The 18,103-nt window shown below is 45.2% G+C and overlaps 1 protein-coding gene across 2 annotated transcripts in view; it reads right to left on the reverse strand.

The window, feature by feature from the left end:
* col5a1 (procollagen, type V, alpha 1) overlaps window positions 1-18,103 on the reverse strand; it is a 357,252-nt gene that overhangs the window by 18,734 nt on the left and 320,415 nt on the right. For both annotated transcript variants that reach the window (XM_078550223.1, XM_078550222.1), the window contains exons 52-61: window positions 15,855-15,908; window positions 15,461-15,514; window positions 11,706-11,759; window positions 11,218-11,271; window positions 6,724-6,831; window positions 6,538-6,591; window positions 6,394-6,447; window positions 5,731-5,838; window positions 5,033-5,086; window positions 2,844-2,879 (exon numbers count right to left, since the gene is read on the reverse strand). In XM_078550223.1, the coding sequence (XP_078406349.1) occupies window positions 2,844-2,879; window positions 5,033-5,086; window positions 5,731-5,838; window positions 6,394-6,447; window positions 6,538-6,591; window positions 6,724-6,831; window positions 11,218-11,271; window positions 11,706-11,759; window positions 15,461-15,514; window positions 15,855-15,908 (630 nt within the window). The remainder of the gene's footprint in view (window positions 1-2,843; window positions 2,880-5,032; window positions 5,087-5,730; window positions 5,839-6,393; window positions 6,448-6,537; window positions 6,592-6,723; window positions 6,832-11,217; window positions 11,272-11,705; window positions 11,760-15,460; window positions 15,515-15,854; window positions 15,909-18,103) is intronic.

Consider the following 18,103-nt stretch of genomic DNA (forward strand, 5'->3'; position numbering starts at 1 on the left):
CATTATTACACACAGCACTGTCCAGTCTTACACCATTATTACACACTCCACTGTCCAGTCTTACACCATTATTACACACTCCACTGTCCAGTCTTACACCATTATTACACACAGCACTGTCCAGTCTTACACCATTATTACACACAGCACTGTCCAGTCTTACACCATTATTACACACAGCACTGTCCAGTCTCACACCATTATTACACACTCCACTGTCCAGCCTCACACCATTATTACACACTCCACTGTCCAGCCTCACACCATTATTACACACATCACTGTCCAGTCTCACACCATTATTACACACTCCACTGTCCAGTCTCACACCATTATTACACACATCACTGTCCAGTCTCACACCATTATTACACACAGCACTGTCCAGTCTCACACCATTATTACACACTCCACTCTCCAGCCTCTTGAGCCATATCTGGCCTTCATCCCGATCTTGCCTGGTCTGTATCTTAACCCTATTTTTCAACTTAATTCCACGTCCCTTGATTCCCTCGCCCAACAAAAATCTGTCGGTCTCAGTATTGATAGCTCCAGCTGACCCTGAGATTCAACAGCTTTTTGAGGCCGAGAGTTCCAGATTCCACTCCCCTGTGTGTGTGAGGAAGTGTTTCCTGACATCAGCCCTGAACAACCTGGCTTGAATTTGAAGGTTCTGCCCCCTTGTTCTGGACCACCCCCCACCCCCCGCCCCCACAACAACCAGAGGAAAGAGTTTCTCTCTATCGACCCTATCAAATTTCTTCATCCTTTTAAAGGTCTTGATTAAATCACTCCTCAAATCTTTTAACCTTGAGAGAATACAAGCCACATTTGTGCAACCTGTTCCCATCATTTAATTCTTTAAAGCTCTGTTGTTCTGTTGAATCTGTACTGGACCAGTGCAGGACCAGTATTGTTCTGGCGAGTCTGTACTGGACCCTGTTAAACAAAGATCCTCTCTACCTGTTCAGGACCTTATGGCTTAGATTAAAATGAGCTGGGGACTTCTCACACAGATTCCTGGCCAACATTCATCCCTCAAACACCACCTTCAAACAATTACTGGGACCTTGCTGTGCACAAATTGGCTGCTGTACTTGCATACGTTACACTTCAAAGATAGTTGATTGGTTGGGAAATAGCCTTGAAGATTGTGGATGTGAAAAGCAGTGCACGACTGAGAGTTCAGCCTGTCTCTCTAGCCTTCATATGGGCACCAAAAACCTACACTTGCTGTAGAATTCAAAAACCATCCAGTTCCTCCTTGAATACTTCAGTTTTGTTTTGCAGTGGTCGTTAATCTCAACTGCAAAGAGCTGACGTAATGAGGTGCTCTCCGTGGGGAGCTTTGCATGTTTGAAATTCCAGGAATAGTCCTCAGGGGTACCGTACTCTCACTCCTTGGGGCTGAGGCTGCTGCCAACAGCAAACACTGGCCCGCCGACATGAACTGACTTCTCCACAAACTCTGTCAAATTTGGATTTTCTTTAATCCATCTTGACCTGTTATGTGCAAGAAACCCTCTACATCTAACACACCAATTCCTCTTGTGGTCTGAGGAACTCTCACTTCCATCTCTCCCTGATGTTTTCTTTCCTAATGAGAACAGATTTTATTGACGTGTTTACTGTTATTGTTCAAATACACAATGCACAGATGAAACTTCACTCTGTGCTATTTAAAGAAGGCAGTATCCACTTATTGTTAAATAACAGAGATCCAAATTTGATACAAGATGTGCAACAACATTAACCCTTTAACTCCTGGACATAAGGGGCAGTCATTTTGTCCTTCTTTCAATTTTTTATCCATTGCCTGTCCTGATCTGAAATTGACCCCACACAGTGAGGAAATACACTTAAAGGAGTGAGGAAATTCACCTACAGGAGTGAGGAAATTCACTTAAAGGAGTGAGGAAATTTACCTGCAGGAGTGAGGAAATTTACCTGCAGGAGTGAGGAAATTTACCTACAGGATTGAGGAAACTTACCTACAGGAGTGAGGAAATTCGCCTACAGAAGTGAGGAAATTCACCTGCAGGAGTGAGGAAATTCACCTGCAGGAGTGAGGAAAATCACCTGCAGGAGTGAGGAAATTCACCTACAGGAGTGAGGAAAATCACCTGCAGGAGTGAGGAAATTTGCCTACAGGAGTGAGGAAATTCACCTACAGGAGTGAGGAAAATCACCTACAGGAGTGAGGAAAATCACCTGCAGGAGTGAGGAAATTCATCTACAGGAGTGAGGAAAATCACCTGCAGGAGTGAGGAAAATCACCTGCAGGAGTGAGGAAATTCATCTACAGGAGTGAGGAAAATCACCTGCAGGAGTGAGGAAATTCATCTACAGGAGTGAGGAAATTTGCCTACAGGAGTGAGGAAATTTGCCTACAGGAGTGAGGAAATTCACCTACAGGAGTGAGGAAAATCACCTACAGGATTGAGGAAATTTACCTACAGGAGTCTGTAAAGTCAGGCTTAGGGTCTTGCAAATTATGTTTTTTCAATGGAAGAGAATAGAGTGTTAATGTAATCGAAGCAAATTACTGTGGATGTTGGGGATCTGAAATGAAAATTCTGCATGCCTGGCAGCAGCCTTAGAGAGAGAAATGGAGCTAATATTTTGAGGCCAATACGACTCTTTTTCGAACCCAGGTAAATTGGACTTGAAACATTAACTCTGTTTCTCTCTCTCCACAGATGCTGCCTGACCTGCCGAGATTTTCCAGCACTTTCTGTTAATGTAATCAAACCGATTAGGAAAACGTTTCCTGTTTTTTAGCAACAGAGGGTCGCAGAGCCACCCCATCACCATCTATAAGCATTATCTAGAGATATACTCACCGAGGAGCCTTTAGAACCCTTAGGACCAGGTGGACCCTACAAAAAGAAAGCAAGAGTCAGTTTATTCATTGGTTAGTGGGTTTTTAACACAACGTCAGGAGCTAGATTCACCTACGTGTAAGGTGACATTTAGCTAGTCTCATATTGAAGCAACCAGCTGTGGCTGAATGGCCAACCTTGCTTTTACTGGCCAGTTCTAATTCACTAATGTCCTTTAGGGAAGGAAATCTGCCGTCCTTACCTGGTCTGGCCTACATATGGCTCCAGGCCCACAGCAATGTGGTTGACTCTTAGCTGTTCTCTGAACTGGCCTAGCAAGCCACTCAGCTCATGGGCAATTAGGGAGGGTATCACAGGCTGACCCTTCCAGCAGCTCCCACATCAAAACAACAATCAGGAAGTTGGTTTGACTGATCTTTGATCCAGGAAAAGTCAGGGGCAATTTCCCTTTCTGAAGATTTTTAAATTCAATACAGATGATGAAGTGGCCACATCTGCCTCTCCTGTGATTGGGAGACCTACAGAGTATTGTTAATTCGGTCTCACTCTCATTACCTACCCGAAGGACAGGCTAAGTACAGGAGGATAGTGAGAGGCTGAATTTTACGTGCAGGAATACAAAGTCAGTTCATTTAATTGAAAACTCTGAACTCACTCGTTAGCTGTTCGTACAAAGGGAAATTAAGCTATTGTGGACTTTCGCATTGCATTTATGTGTAGATAGCATTTGTCAATTTTAGGCGTTTCACATTACTGTTTAATTATAAACAAAGATATTAATTGTGTTAGTCTCTTGTGTTAGTATGAGGTAACATTCTGTTCTGCTGAAGGGTCATGAGGACTCGAAACGTCAACTCTTTTCTTCTCCGCCGATGCTGCCAGACCTGCTGAGTTTTTCCAGGTAATTCTGTTTTTGAGGTAACATTCGTCATTTTGAGAACAACTTGGTAGGTTAAACATAATCTACATTAAATCCAGTAAAAAGCGAGTGGGGTAATGACTAGGACTCAGGTTTGTACCATGTGAGACTGGAGAGTGACTAAAATCTAGCTTCCAGATTCGAGAGGGAACCTTGACGCTGAAATAGATGATGATGTTAAAAATGTGAAACAGTTTAGTTTGGAGCTCCCATGCCTTGCATATGGACGATGCAAGAGTTTGGGGGGAACTAGGTCATGAAACGCTATTTCACTCAAAGGGCCAGCCGAGAGATGGCAAGGTGGTTCTTCAAAGCCAACTTTCCAAATGATGTCCTTCTCAATTGAACTTTGAGTCTCTGTCCATTAGCCAAATTTTCCAACATCTCCAAACCTGCCTAAAGCTCAACTTTGGGAAAACAAATCACTCAACAGCTTGGCAAAGATGTGATAAGGTCAGTAAATAATTTTATTAACATTCAGTTACATCGGACCTGTCATGAAGCTATTAATGTATATAATATTATTGGAAAATATTTTTCTTTTAAAATATAGGCTTAGTCTGTGTGTGTCTTAATTGGATTAAAGCCAGCTAGTCTGGGTGCTTTGATGTATATTAGTTTTGAGAGGTAGAGTGCATTTGCATTTTTTGAATAGAGCATCAAGAAGGGGAGTGAAATCTGGAACCTAGCTAGCAGAGACCAAGCAGTATGTTTATATTACTAATAAAATTGGTACTTTGAAAGGGGTTTTATTGTTACAAGAGGTGGAGCTCAAAGAGGATGGTGATACAATGAGAATTTACATTCGATGAGCTGTGCTAGGTCTAACTTCAGCAGTTTTGTGTGTGCAGGGCAGTCTTATACATTAGTAAGATCAAAATAGCTGTAAGCCTACAACTGCCTCCACAGGAACCAAAGTGAAAGGAACCTCATTTTGAAATTTAAGGTGAGAATACTTTGGTGTCTGTTTAAGTCTATGTTGCTGTTGCCTTAATGGAGGTTAGTTTGGGAATTTGTTAAAAGTTATGATAGTAGTAATTTGTAGCCATGTATATGTGTTTAATGTGTTGTAACTTAATAAAATGTTTCATTTAGTTTAATATAAAACCTCTCGAGAACTGGTGGTCTGATTCCTGAATTTAGAGTTGCATCTCAAACATACAAAAATAAAATATAGGTTATGACAGTTGTTTAAAGTTTCCCTCTGGGATTTTTAAATAACTCCACTTTAGCAAACTGCTGTTTCATAACAGGAGCATTCAATACTCACAGTTAATCCCGGAGGACCGGGAGGGCCAATAGGACCGGCCTGACCATGGACACCCTGGAAAAGATTCATAGACATGGATTGTAAATTCCTGGATACAAGACTTTACCGGGCTATGTGGTGTTGTGGTTCTGTTACTGGGCTAATAATCCAGAGAACAGGAGTTCAACTCCTTCTGTCACCAGTTTGACAATTTGAATTCAGTTTAAAAATTCTGGAAATAAAAAATGTGGGATTAGTAAAAGTGTCCACGAAGCTGTCAGATTGTTGTCAAAACCCAACTGGGTCACTAATGTCCTTTTGGGAAGGAAAGCTGCTGCCCTTACCCTGTCTGGGACTATATGTGACTCCAGACCCACATCAACGTGGTTGACTCCTAATTACTCTCTGAAGTGACCACTCAGTTGTATCAAGCCACTAGCAGTTCAAGAAGGTGGTTCACCATCACCTTCTCAAGACAACTAGCATGGACAATAAATGCTGGTCTTGCCAGAAATTCCCACATCTCAAGAATGGATAAAAAGAAATCAGACAAAGCTGCCTGCTTGATAACAATAGCATTCAACTGGTTCTACGATGAAATAGAATATTTTAGGATGAATCCATTCATCCAGGTGCTTTGATAGATGGTTTCTCCAGAGTGGGATAGGTGCTAATAGCTTATGTGATGCTCAAGGAACACTTGGTCACTCAATGCTTACCGTATCTCCTTTTGAACCTTCGGGCCCCTGAGGGCCAGGCAGGCCTCGGTCACCTTTCTCACCCTGTTCTCCTGGAGGCCCAATCAAACCAATCAAACCGGGATGTCCCTGGAACACAAGACATGGACTCACCAATCAACAGTCATCCCAGCCGTAAGACTGCTAAATTCACAGCGACAAGAACCTCAAGAATGTCAGTTAATCTTTGAGAATTCATCCACCACCCTTGTGCTTGCTGAACTATGATGGCTCCTGGTCTGACAGAGCTTTCAATTTTAAAATTCACATCATTGTTTTCAAACCCTCCAAGACCTCGCCCCTCTCTATCTCTGTGACCTTCTGTAACCCCTAACCCTCCATCCCCGATTTTAATCATTCCACCATTGGGAGGCCGTGCATTCTGCTGCCTGGTCCTAAGTTCTAGAATTCCCTCCCTAAACCTCTGCGTCACCCTCTCCTCATTGGTCGCCTATCCCAACAAATCCTTATATGGCTCAGTGTCAAACTTTGGTCTGCTTTTTATGGAAGGGTTAACTTGAGAGTGTTTGATGAAGAGCCTGTGACCCAGGCCTGGGCAGGAAGGACCCATGTGTGTCAGTGAGACCAGCTCGTACTACATCATCAATGGAAGCATTAACCTTGTGCCCCATCTGAAAAACATACCTTCTCACCCTTTGTACCAGGGTCACCCTTCAGACCTGGCAATCCGGGAGGACCCTTAAAAACAGAACAAAATATCAGTGTAACTATCAGGCTCACCACCTACTGCAGAAACAAAGTTTAACTGTGATTGTTTTGTTTACTAACCATCGGGCCTGGTGGACCTGTTGGACCGGGAGGGCCTGGGAAACCTTGCTCACCCTAAATTTAATGAAAGGAAAGTGTGTTAAACAAACAAAAGGTTTCAGGTTGTCAGAGACAGGGATCTATTACTGAAATAAAGCGATTGTAAAAACCAATCGTGTTGGTTTGGAGTAGGAGTCCTTTACTCACAACAGGGCCTGGGATTCCTCGCAGCCCCTCAGAGCCCGGTTTGCCTGGAGATCCTTGTGGGCCGACTGGGCCTGTCTTACCAGCAGGACCTTCAGCACCAGGGTCGCCCTGTGGAGAATAAAAGACATTGTGAAGGCTCAGTTAGTTAATGGTCATAAGAACATATGAAATAGGAGCAGGAGTAGGCCATTTGGCTCCTCCGGCCTGCTCCGCCATTCAATAAGATCATGGTTGATTCTCTACCTCGACTCCACTTCCCTGCCCGCTCCCCATTTCTCTTTATTCCCTGAGAGACCAAAACTCTGTCCATCCCAGCCTTAAATGTATTCAACGATGGAGCATTCACAACCCTCTGGGGTAGAGAATTCCAAAGGTTCACGACCCTTTGAATGAAGTAATTTCTCCTCACCTCAGTCCTAAATGATCGGTCCCTTATCCTGAGACTGTGCCCCCGTGCTTTAGATTCCCCGACCAGCGGAAACAATCTCTCAGCCTCCACCCTGTCAAACCCCTTCAGAATCTTCTGTTTCAATCAGATCACCTCTCGTTCTTCTAAAATCTCGACAGCATAAGCCCAATTTACTCAGCTTCTCATCATAGGACAACCCCCTCATCCCAGGGACCAATTTAGTGAACCTTCTCTGTACTGCCCCCAATGTAAGTAAATCCTTTCTTAAATGTTGAGACCAAAACTGCACAAGGTATTCCAGATGTGGTCTGACCAAAGCCCTGTACAATTGTAGCAAGACTTCTTTATTCTTGTACTCCAATCCCCTTGCAGTAAAGGCCAACATGTCATTCGCCATCCTAATCGACATGCTAACTTTCTGTGTTCTGTTTAAGGGCACACCCAGGTCTCTCTGAACATTGACATTTAAAAGTTTCACATCTTTTATAAAATATTCTGCTTTTCTATTCTGATTACCGAAGTAAATACTCTCATAGAATCACACAGCACAGGAAAAGGCCAGACAGCCCATCAGTTCTGTGCCAATTGATGACAGCAAAATTCTGCGGATGCTGGAAATCCGAAATAAAAACAAAAAATGCTGGAGAAACTCAGTAGGTCTGTCAGCATCTGTGGAGAGAGAAACAGAGTTAACGTTTCAAGTCTGCTCTGAAGAAGGGTCATACGGACTCAAAAGGTTAACTCTGTTTCTCTCTCTGCAGATGCTGTCAGAGCTGCTGAGTTTTTCCAGCATTTTTGGTTTTTATGTCTGTGCCAGTTCCCATCGCCCTGCAAATTTCCCCCTTCAAGCATTTACCCAATTCCCTTTTGAAAGTTCTTATTGAATCTGCTTCCACCGCCCTTTCAGGCAGCGCCTTCCAGATCACAACAACTCACTGCGTAAAAATATTCTCCTCACAACAGATTCACGTTCTGTTCCTCATGACTGAACTAAAACAGTGAGGAATGTCTACAAGCCCAGGTTGATTTCAAGCAAGATGTAAACGCTTGCGTTGACCTGGTTAAGATAATTAGGCCAATCTGAAAACCTAGACGACTGCAGCTTGCCACAATGTGAGCCAAAGCCCTGGTGAGTATATTGTGAATCCGTAAAGGGGTACAGTGAGTGAAAAAAAGGATATCCAGTGTGGGTATTTACAGTGTCAGCAAATAACTGCAGCTCGAACACTAACTCACACACAACTTCACTCAATCAAATCTAAGGCTGATAGATTTTTGTTGGGTAAGGGGGTTATGGGTTATAGGTGGCCAGATAGAGTTAGATGGTAGATGAGGATTTTGCATGACCTAAGTGAATGGCAGAACAGGCTCAAGGGCCTGAAAGGCCTCCACCTGTTTCTATGGGAAGAACTCCCGATGTCATCCCACGTCATTTCCATTTTCAGGTCGGCGGGGGCACAGCTGAGTCAGCTGAGCGCCCACCAACCTGTCAACGGCCTATTGAGGCCATTGAAAAAGTAATTAACCTCATTAATGGACCTGCCCGTCCAACCATAAGGTTGGCGGGCAGGCCGGGAGCCCTGGTGGGCTTCAGAAAAGGCATGAAACCTCATCCACGGGCGGGATGAGGTTTCATGAGGGTATTTAAATTTTTAATAACGGTTTCAATAACAGTTATGGACATGTCCCAACTCATGTGACAGTGTCACATGAGACGACATGTCAGGGAAATCTTTCTATCATTTGTGCAACAATTTTTAATTTGGAGCTGATCTCCCTCAGGCAGCACTAAGCCTTGGGGGGGTGCGTGAGATCTTTCGTGTGCATGTGCGAAAGAGCACACTCTTGGCTGAGGGAATCTCCCCTCCCCGCGCCTGCACAGGGAGCGCATAGCGCTTCCTGGCAGACATCGCGCTGGGTGGGCCTTAATTGGCCCGACCACGTAAAATGGGGGCGCCGATCGGAGGCGCGCCTGCCCGTGTCTGCTGCCGCACTTCCCCCCGCAATGGGGGGAAAATTTTCCCCTACGTTTTTTAACGATGACATACATTGTGTTACCTGTTGGGTCAGGCACCCATAAAGCAGGGAAACAAATGGACACTATTTCAAGAGCTGGGTTCAGGCAGAATGTGGTTTGTCAGAGTAAATCAGTGTGACAGACACCTATGGCCAAAACTCCTGTTATTTCATCTCCATCAATCCACTTCGCTCTCTTTGTTACATTAACCTCATCCAAAGGAGTCTGCTGCTCAATCAGGAGGATGGAGAGTTATGTACTCCCTATCGAACTGCCAACAGCTGGATCAGGGCATCAGCCACAGATCAGTGGGCAGCGATCTCGCCTCAGACGCAGCAGCGCAGGAGTTAAAGCCCCACTCCAGGCATTTCAGCACATTATCTAGGTCAACACTGCCGGTGCTGGTACTGAGGGAGGGCTGCACTGTCAGTGGGTCAGTACTGAAGGAACACCGCATTGTCAGAGGGTCAGTACCAAGGGAGCGCTGCACTGTTGGAGGGGCAATACCGAGGGAGTGCTGAATTGTGAGAGGGTCAGTACTGAGGGAGTGCCGCACTGTCGGAAGGTCAGTACTGAGGGAGCGCTGCACTGTCGGAGGGTCAGTACTGAGGGAGCGCTGCACTGTTGGACGGTCAGTACTGAGGGAGTGCTGCACTGTTGGAGGGTCAGTACTGAGGGAGCGCTGCACTGTTGGAGGGTCAGTAGTGAGGGAGTGCTGCACTGTTGGAGGGTCAGTAGTGAGGGAGTGCTGCACTGTCTGAGTGGCCATCTTTCAGATGAATCTTTAAATTGAGGCCCAGAGGAGATGAAAGATTTTATGGCACTATTGGATGAGGGGCAGGGGAGTTCTCTCTGGGGACTTCCTGCATCAATATTTATTCATCAGCCAATATCAGTAAAAATCAATTATCTGGCCAGAACCTCATTGTATTTCTCTGCATTCCAGCAGTGAGTGCACTTTAACAGGATTTAGTTGGCTGCAGAAATATTTGGTTCATCCCAGGGCATGAAAGGTGCAATGTAATATTTTAAAATTTATTTGTGGGATGTGGGCTTAGCTGGCTGGGCCAGCATTTATTGCTGTTGGTGTTGGGGAGGGAGTTCCAGGATTTTGACCCAGCAACAGTGAGGGAACGGCGATATATTTCCAAGTCAGCTTATCAGCCTTAACCTGGATATTGTCCAGGTTTTGCTGCATTTGGAGATGGACTGCTTCAGTATCTAAGGAGTCGTGAATGGTGCTGAACATTGTGCAATCATCAGCGAACATCCCCACTTCTGACCTTATGATGGGAGGAAGGTCATTGATGAAGCAGCTGAAGATGGTTGGGCTGAGGACACTACCCTGAGGAACTCCTGCAGTGATGTCCTGGCCTCCCAACAACCACAGCCATCTTCCTCTGTAAGTCCTTTTTGTTTTATGCCATTGACAAGGCGGAACAGAAAGCGACTGATATTGGCTGGGCAAGTCGGGAAGATTCAAGTTATCCAAATCAGAATGAAGTTTTCAAATGTAGGATCAACTGGTTAGTCATCATCATCGCAGTAACAGAGCTCAACTGGAGAGTATCTTCTTGCTCTCTTGGTCAGAGTTTGTTTGGAACACTGTTTTAAATGTCCTGCTTTTAAAAGAGACACCAGCCTCAGGAGCCATCCAGCAACAATTCGCCAGGATGGGTCTGAGTTATGACAAGAGTCAAAGTAAACTTGGGAATATTCCCTGGAGATTAGCCGGCTAAACTAGGATTTGATCAGAGTGTTTAAAATAATGACGGGAATTGGCAAGGTCCAAAAGGGCGAAATATTTCCTCAGCTCGGGGATTCAGAACAAGAGGATACAGCCATACAACTCTAACATCTTCACACAAATTGGTGAGAGAATGTGGGAATGCAGTCCCATGAGAATGAGTTATTGAAGAGTTGAAATGGGAAATGGGGAGTTACTTGTTAAGAGATGTGGAGATATGGCAGGAATCAGGATTAATAAGAGAACACCCCGGGGTTAATGAGAATAATACAGCATGTCTGATCTCCAAACGGCTTGTTTGTGAACATCTCTCTTCCTTACCTTTGCTCCTTTCTCGCCTTGTCTTCCTTCAGGACCAGCTGGACCATGAGGACCCTAGAAAGCACCAAGTAAACATCTTAAAGGTACACTCTTTAAGTGAAGAGGAAATCACATAAACTGTTGAAAATACTCATGATTCCTGTTAGTGTTTATAGCTTTGTGTAGTGAGCTGTCACCAAGAGTCTGAATGGTTTTACAGGGATTGTGTGTGTGTGTGTGTGTGTGTGTGTGTGCTCGTGTGTGTTCGTGTGTTCGTGTGTGTGTGTGTGTGTGTGTGTGTGTGCTCGTGTGTGTGTGTGTGCGTGTGCTCGTGTGTGTGTGTGTGTGCGTGTGCTCGTGTGTGTTCGTGTTCGTGTGTTCGTGTGTGTGTGTGCTCGTGTGTGTGTGTGTGTGTGTTCGTGTGTGTGTGTGTGTGCTCGTGTGTGTGTGTGTGTGTCTGTTCGTGTGTGTGTGTGTGTGTTTGTGTGTATTGCTATGTTTACACTTACCCTCTTTCCTGGAGGACCAGGCGGCCCTGCCTCACCAGTTGGACCAGGGGAACCCTGGAAAAAGAAAAATGACATTAGAATCTTCATTCAAGGTAGGAACATGGGAAATAGGAGCAGGAGGAGGCCATTCAGCCCCTTTAGCCTGATCACCATTCAACCACATTATGGCTACTCTTCTACCTCAACGCCATTTTCCAACACCATCCCCATATCCCTTGATGTCTTTAATAACTAGAAATCTATCAATTTCTCGAACTCATGTCTTGAACATGCTCAATGACTGAGCCTCCACAGCCCCCTGGGGTAGAGAATTCCAAAATTCATAACCCTCTGAGTGAAGAAATTCCTCCTCACCTCCGTCCTAAATGGCCTGCCCCTTATTCTGAGACTGTGTCCCCTGGTTCTAGACTCAACAGTCAGGGGAAACGCCCTTCCTGCGTCTACCCTAAGTTTCAATGAGATCACCCCTCGTTCGCTGAAACTCTAGAGAATACAGGCCCAGTCTCCTCAATCTCTCCTCATTGCACAATCCCGCCATCTCAGGGATTAGTCTGGTGAACCTCTGCTGCCCTCCCTCTATGGCAAGTATCTCCTTCCTTAGATAAGGAGACCAAAACTGTACACAATACTCTAGGTGTGGTCTCACCAAGGCGCTATACAATTGCAGCAAGACATCTTTACTCCTGTACTCAAAACCCCTAGTGATGAAGGCCAACAAATTATTTACCTTCCTAATTGCCTACTGCACCAGCATGTTAACTTTCAGTGACTTATGGACAAGGACACCCAGGTCCCTTTGTACATCTACACTTTCTAATCTCTTACCATTTAAGAAATACTCTGCACATCTGTTCCTCCTACCAAAGTGGATAACTTCACATTTTTGCACATTATATTCCATCTGCCATGTTCTTGCCCACTCGCTAAATCTGTCCAAATCCCCTTGAAGCCTCTTTGTATCCTCCTCACAACACACATTCCCACCTAGCTTTGTATCATCCGCAAACTTGGAAAGATTATATTTGGTCCCCACATCCGAATCATTGATATATATTGTGAACAGCTGGGGCCTGAGTATTGATCCCTGCAGTACCTCACTAGTCATAGCCTACCCACGTGAGAATGACCTGTTTACTCCCACTCTCTGTTTTCTGTCTGTTAACCAGTTCTCAGTCCATACAAGTATATTGCCTGCAATCCCATGCGCCCTAATTTTATTTACTAACCTCGTGTGTGGGACCTTGTCAAGAGCCTTCTGAAAATCCAAATACACCACATCCACTGGTTCTCCTTTATCTATTCTGCTAGTTACATACTCAAAAAACTCCGACAGACTTGTTAAACATGATTTTCCTTTCATAAATCCATGTTGACTCTGCCCAATCCCACCATTATTTTCTAAGTGTCCTGTTATCACATCCTTTATGATAGATTCAAGCATTTTTCCTTCTACTGATGTCAGGCTAATAGGTCTGTAGTTGCCTGTTTTCACTCTCCCTCCCTTCTTAAATTGTGGGGTTACATTTGCCACCTTCCAGTCTGCAGGAACCACTCCAGAATCTATAGAATTTTGGAAGATGATCACCAATGCATCCACTACAGCCACTTCCTTCAACTCTCTGGGATGCAGATCATCAGGTCCTGGGGATTTATCTACTTTCACTCCCATTAATTTCTCCAGTACTACCTTTTTACTAACACTAATTTCTTTTCGCTCCCCATTCTCACTAGTCATTTGGTTTTCAAGTATTTTGGGACGATTTATTTATCTTCCTCTGTGAAGACAGACACACACTGTTTAGTTTCTCTGCCATTTCCTTATTTCCCATTATAAATTCTCCTTTCTCTGCCTGTAATATTTGTCTTTGCTAATCTTTTCCTTTTTACATACATATTGATCAGGCCTTTCTCACTGCACAATACTAGATCTAAAATAGCCCATTCTCTAGTTGGTTCCTCAACATACTGCTCCAGAAATCTATCTCATATACATTTCAGTAATTTGTCCTCCTCAGTATTAGTGCTAACCTGGTTTACCTAGTCGGATGTAGATTGATGTTCCCCATGAATACTCTATGACCTTGTTACACGCACCTCTAATTTCCTGATTTATACTGTGCCCTATATTACCACTACTGTCTGGTGGCCTATAAACAACTCTCACCAATGTTTACTGCCCCTTGCCGTTTCTTAGCTCCACCCTAACTGATGCTACCTAAATTCTGAGCATCCTTAAACATTCAGTTCTCAGCCTTGGTCAACCCTGCAGCCACATCTCTGTAATGGCAATTAGATCATACCTGTTTACTTCTATTTGTGCCGTCAATTCATCTACCTTGTTGTGAATGTTGCATGCATTCAGGTAGAGTGCCTTTAATTTTGCCTTTTTAACACTTTTCTGCCCTTTGACCTATTTGATGCTGGCATTTGTTTCCACTGCCTTCTAATTTTGTTTACTACTTTTCTTCCTACTATTAACCAGCTTTGTTTCTCTCCTATCTGAATTCCCTCAGGTTCCTATCCCCTTGCCAAGCTAGTTTAAACACTCCCCAACAGCACTAGCAAATCTCCATGTGAGGACATTAGTCCCAGTCCTGTTAAGGTGTAACCTGTCCCAGACCAGTCCCAGTGCCTCAGCAATCTAAAGCCACCCCCACCAACACCATTTCTCCAGCTATACTTTAATTTGCTCTATCTTCCTGTTACTGTACTCACTAACAAGTGGACCTGGGAGCAATCCTGAGATTACTGCCTTTTCTACTGCTTTTCAATCTCTTTCCTAACTCCCTAAAATCTGCTTTCAGGACCTCATCCCTCTTTCGACCGATGTCATTGCTGCCTATGTGGACCACAATCCCTGGCTGTTAACCCTCCTCAATAAGAATGTCCTGAAGCCACTCAGTGACATCCTTGACCCTGGCATGTGAGAGGCAACATACCATCCTGCAGTCATGTCTACAGCTGCAGAAACCGTCCGTTTCCCTGACTATGGGACCCCCTATCACTATTGCTCTTCTTCCTCCGCTCCTATGTGGCTGAGCCACCTGTGGTGCCACAAACTGGGCTTTTGCTACACTCCCCTGAGGAACTACCGTCCTCACCAGTATCCAAATCGGAAAACCGGTTAGTGAGCGAGATGGACCCAGGGGACTCCTACATTACCTGCCTGCTCCTTCTAGACTGTCTGGCGGTATTGTACTCTGGTGTCTTATGCAACTACTCAGTGGAACCTGGGCCAAATCTGTGCCCACTCTCTATCACCTTACTCATGGCACCATGCAAGACTGAATATGATGTTCCTCTACCTCCATCACTGCTACCACTTACCCCGCCCCCAGCATCATGTTCTGTCTAAAGAACCAGGGAACAGATTGTTCTTTGCCTTCATTCTTGGAAATCGACTTGCTCATTGTCTGAATATTTTCGCCAGGTTTCTGAACCAGGATGAGTTCTCTGCCCCTAAAATTTGGGATCTTCAGCCTCTGACCCATCAGGGTTTGAGCAAGCTCCTGACTGCCCACCTTTAGTTTGAGTCGAATTCCGGAGGCTTGGTCTGCTTTTCCCATCTCTAACCCGGGATCAGTGAGACTGAGGTGCAGCTCCCTGATTGTGTCGACCCGAACACATTCATGTCTGAATAACCTTCATATCTCACGGCTTTGCAAGGGGTCAGGGGTTAATCTCCTGGTTACCCAATCCTCCTCCAAACCCAACTCCATTAATCTGTGTCCTTTCTCAGTTAGTTTTCAACTCACAATCTGCCCAGCTTCACCGTCTTCTCCTTTGTCTCCTGAAGGTCCATCTTGACCCTGTTGAGGAATAAGAAAACCACCTTATTAGGGGTTTGTGGCTATTTCATATCTTTTGAAGATCATCAATGTATTTGTCCTCTCACATTCAATCCAATCATATCTCCACCTATTAGAACAAACCTTTTTTCAATAATTAATACTATTCAATTCTGAAGTTCAGAACATCAGGTCACTCACAACAGAACAACACAGGTTACAAACTACAATATCCAATTAATGGAGAATATTTAACTGCAGAGGATTGGATTAATGCACTGGAGGCGTTTATCAGGAGAGGTTTAATCAATTATTCCACTAAGCAGCAATTCTCTATTAACTAAGAATATCTTAAGCTTACCGGAGGTCCAGCTTCACCAGGGGGGCCAGGGTCACCGGGGAAACCAACTGGGCCCTAAGAGAAAGGGAAAGAAGAGCAAAATATCAGTGCCAGGTGATCCGAGAGATGAGGAGAGGAGAGAGTCTACAATAGGGACCGTGTCTTGGGGACTCCAGGTCTGGTTAAAATCCTGTCAATTGTGTCAGGGAGACAGAAGTTAGACAGTCTTGAGTCATCGGAAGTCGAAGCTGAGCGATCAGAGTGGATTTTATGAAGCGAGGAGGCAGAGACATCAGCCTGAATTTTCATTCTTGAGGCAGGTGGCGGGAGTCAGGAGGGGCGCGGGCTGGTGTTGGGCCAGCCGACTTGGGAAGAAGTTTGGAGGCACCCACAGGGGCTGCTGTGTGCGGAGGCAGGCTGTTTTAAAGGGTCACCTCAGTGATGTGGGACTTCATCCCAGTTAAAATAAAAACACAAAGGCTCTCCGACCCTCACACCTCCTCACTCCCCACACGCTCCCCATGCCCCATCCATGCCACCTTATGCTCCCAAGCTAAACTATGCCCCTCCACCCACCCCCACCATGGCCCCTCATGCCCCCCATGCCAAGCTATGGCACTTCCATGTCCATTGACCCATTGGAACCAATGAACCCCATAGTGACAGTAGCAAACAAAAATGCTTCAAAAAGCCATTCTTTCATAACTTTCCACTATGTTAGAAAGGGTCATTTCACTACAAGGCAATAAAAGTGCCAATCATCCAGACCCTTTAAAGCATCAATAACAGAATCCAAACCCCTGGAAACCGCTTAACCTTGTGTAAATAAACATTGTGAAATTTACAGCAGAGAGCAGAGAGCCAGAGCTGTCAATCAAGCAATGTTTCTTTGGGGCGCAGCAGTTTCAACAAGAGTAATGGTGGTCTGAGCTCTTAGCCAAGCCTCATTATATATGCTTGGTATTAGTGGGCCATGGGGGGCGGGGGGGGGGGGGAAAGTGCCATAGCTTGCACTGGGGACCATGAGGGGCCATGTGAGCTGGTTGGAGGGGGAATAGCTTGGTTTTGGGGGCATGTAGGATGGGTGGGAGGCCTTAACTTGGCATGGGGTCATGCCAAGGAACTCACCTTTTAAAAGGTCGCCTCATGCAGACTAGGGTTAACAGCTCCTCTGAGGGGCCCATGAACTGTCACTCTTTAAAAACCTGGCCCAACTCCATGAAAGTTGTGGAAGAGTGGGACATGCCTATCTCCATGAGGGAGCCGGCCAGTCAGGAGTGCCAGCTGCGGACTTCTGGCAAGATACAGGGGCTTGTTGAAGATAGAGCAGGAGATGTTTTATAAACGTTCAAAAGGCAGCTGACAAAGCACAACCTTCGCTTTAGTCAGGAAATAGAAGCGCATGGTAAAGGCAAAACACTGCGGAGGCTGGAAATCGGAAACAAAAAATGCTGGAAAAACTCAGCAGGTCTGACAGCATCTGCGGAGAGAGAAACAGAGTCAGATGAAGAAGAGTCATATGGACTCGAAACGTTCACTCTGTTTCTCTCTCCACAGATGCTGTCAGACCTGCTGAGTTTTCCCCGCATTTTTTGTTTGTGTTGAAGCACGTGGTAACATGTGTAACTGGTTAAGGGACAGGAGACAGGGAATGGTGGAGAACAGGTGTTATCCTGACTACTGAGTGGGACTGGAATACACAGTGGGATCTCTGAGGGATCGATATTAGGATTGTTGCTTTTCCTGTTGGATATAAATTGGGTACAGGGAGTATAATTTCAACATTTGTGCATCATACAAAAACTTTGCTGTGTCATAAAAAGGAAAGTGCTGGAAATGCTCAGCAGGTCTCGCAGTGTCTGTGGAGAGAGAAACAGAGTTTAACGTCTCTGGTTTTTGGTGAAGGGCCATTGATCTGAAATGTTGGGCAGAGTCTTCCAATTGCCCCCAGCAGTGGGGAGCTTGGCGGGTGGGAAATGTTATTTTGCCATGGGGCCAGAGATCGGTTTCCTGATGTCGGGATGAACTGTCGGAATTTGGTTCTTGGGGCCTTAGCGGCGGGTTGAAGGCAGGGGTCGAGTTTCCCGATGAACAATGTCGGGAAGCCCTTTTGCATGCGTTAGAATGTCATCTCGCTGGAATTAAGTTCCCCGCCAGTGAGAAATTAAGAGTGTTCACATTCATGACTGCACAGAAATGGCGCGCACCCAGTGAGGTAGACTTCCTCCACGGTTAACAGTGAGTTGCCGCTGCACTGTCCTCTTTAGGGA

The sequence above is a fragment of the Cetorhinus maximus genome, chromosome 10 (assembly GCF_964194155.1).
Source record: "Cetorhinus maximus chromosome 10, sCetMax3.hap1.1, whole genome shotgun sequence".
In the NCBI taxonomy this organism is placed as follows: Eukaryota; Metazoa; Chordata; class Chondrichthyes; order Lamniformes; family Cetorhinidae; genus Cetorhinus; species Cetorhinus maximus.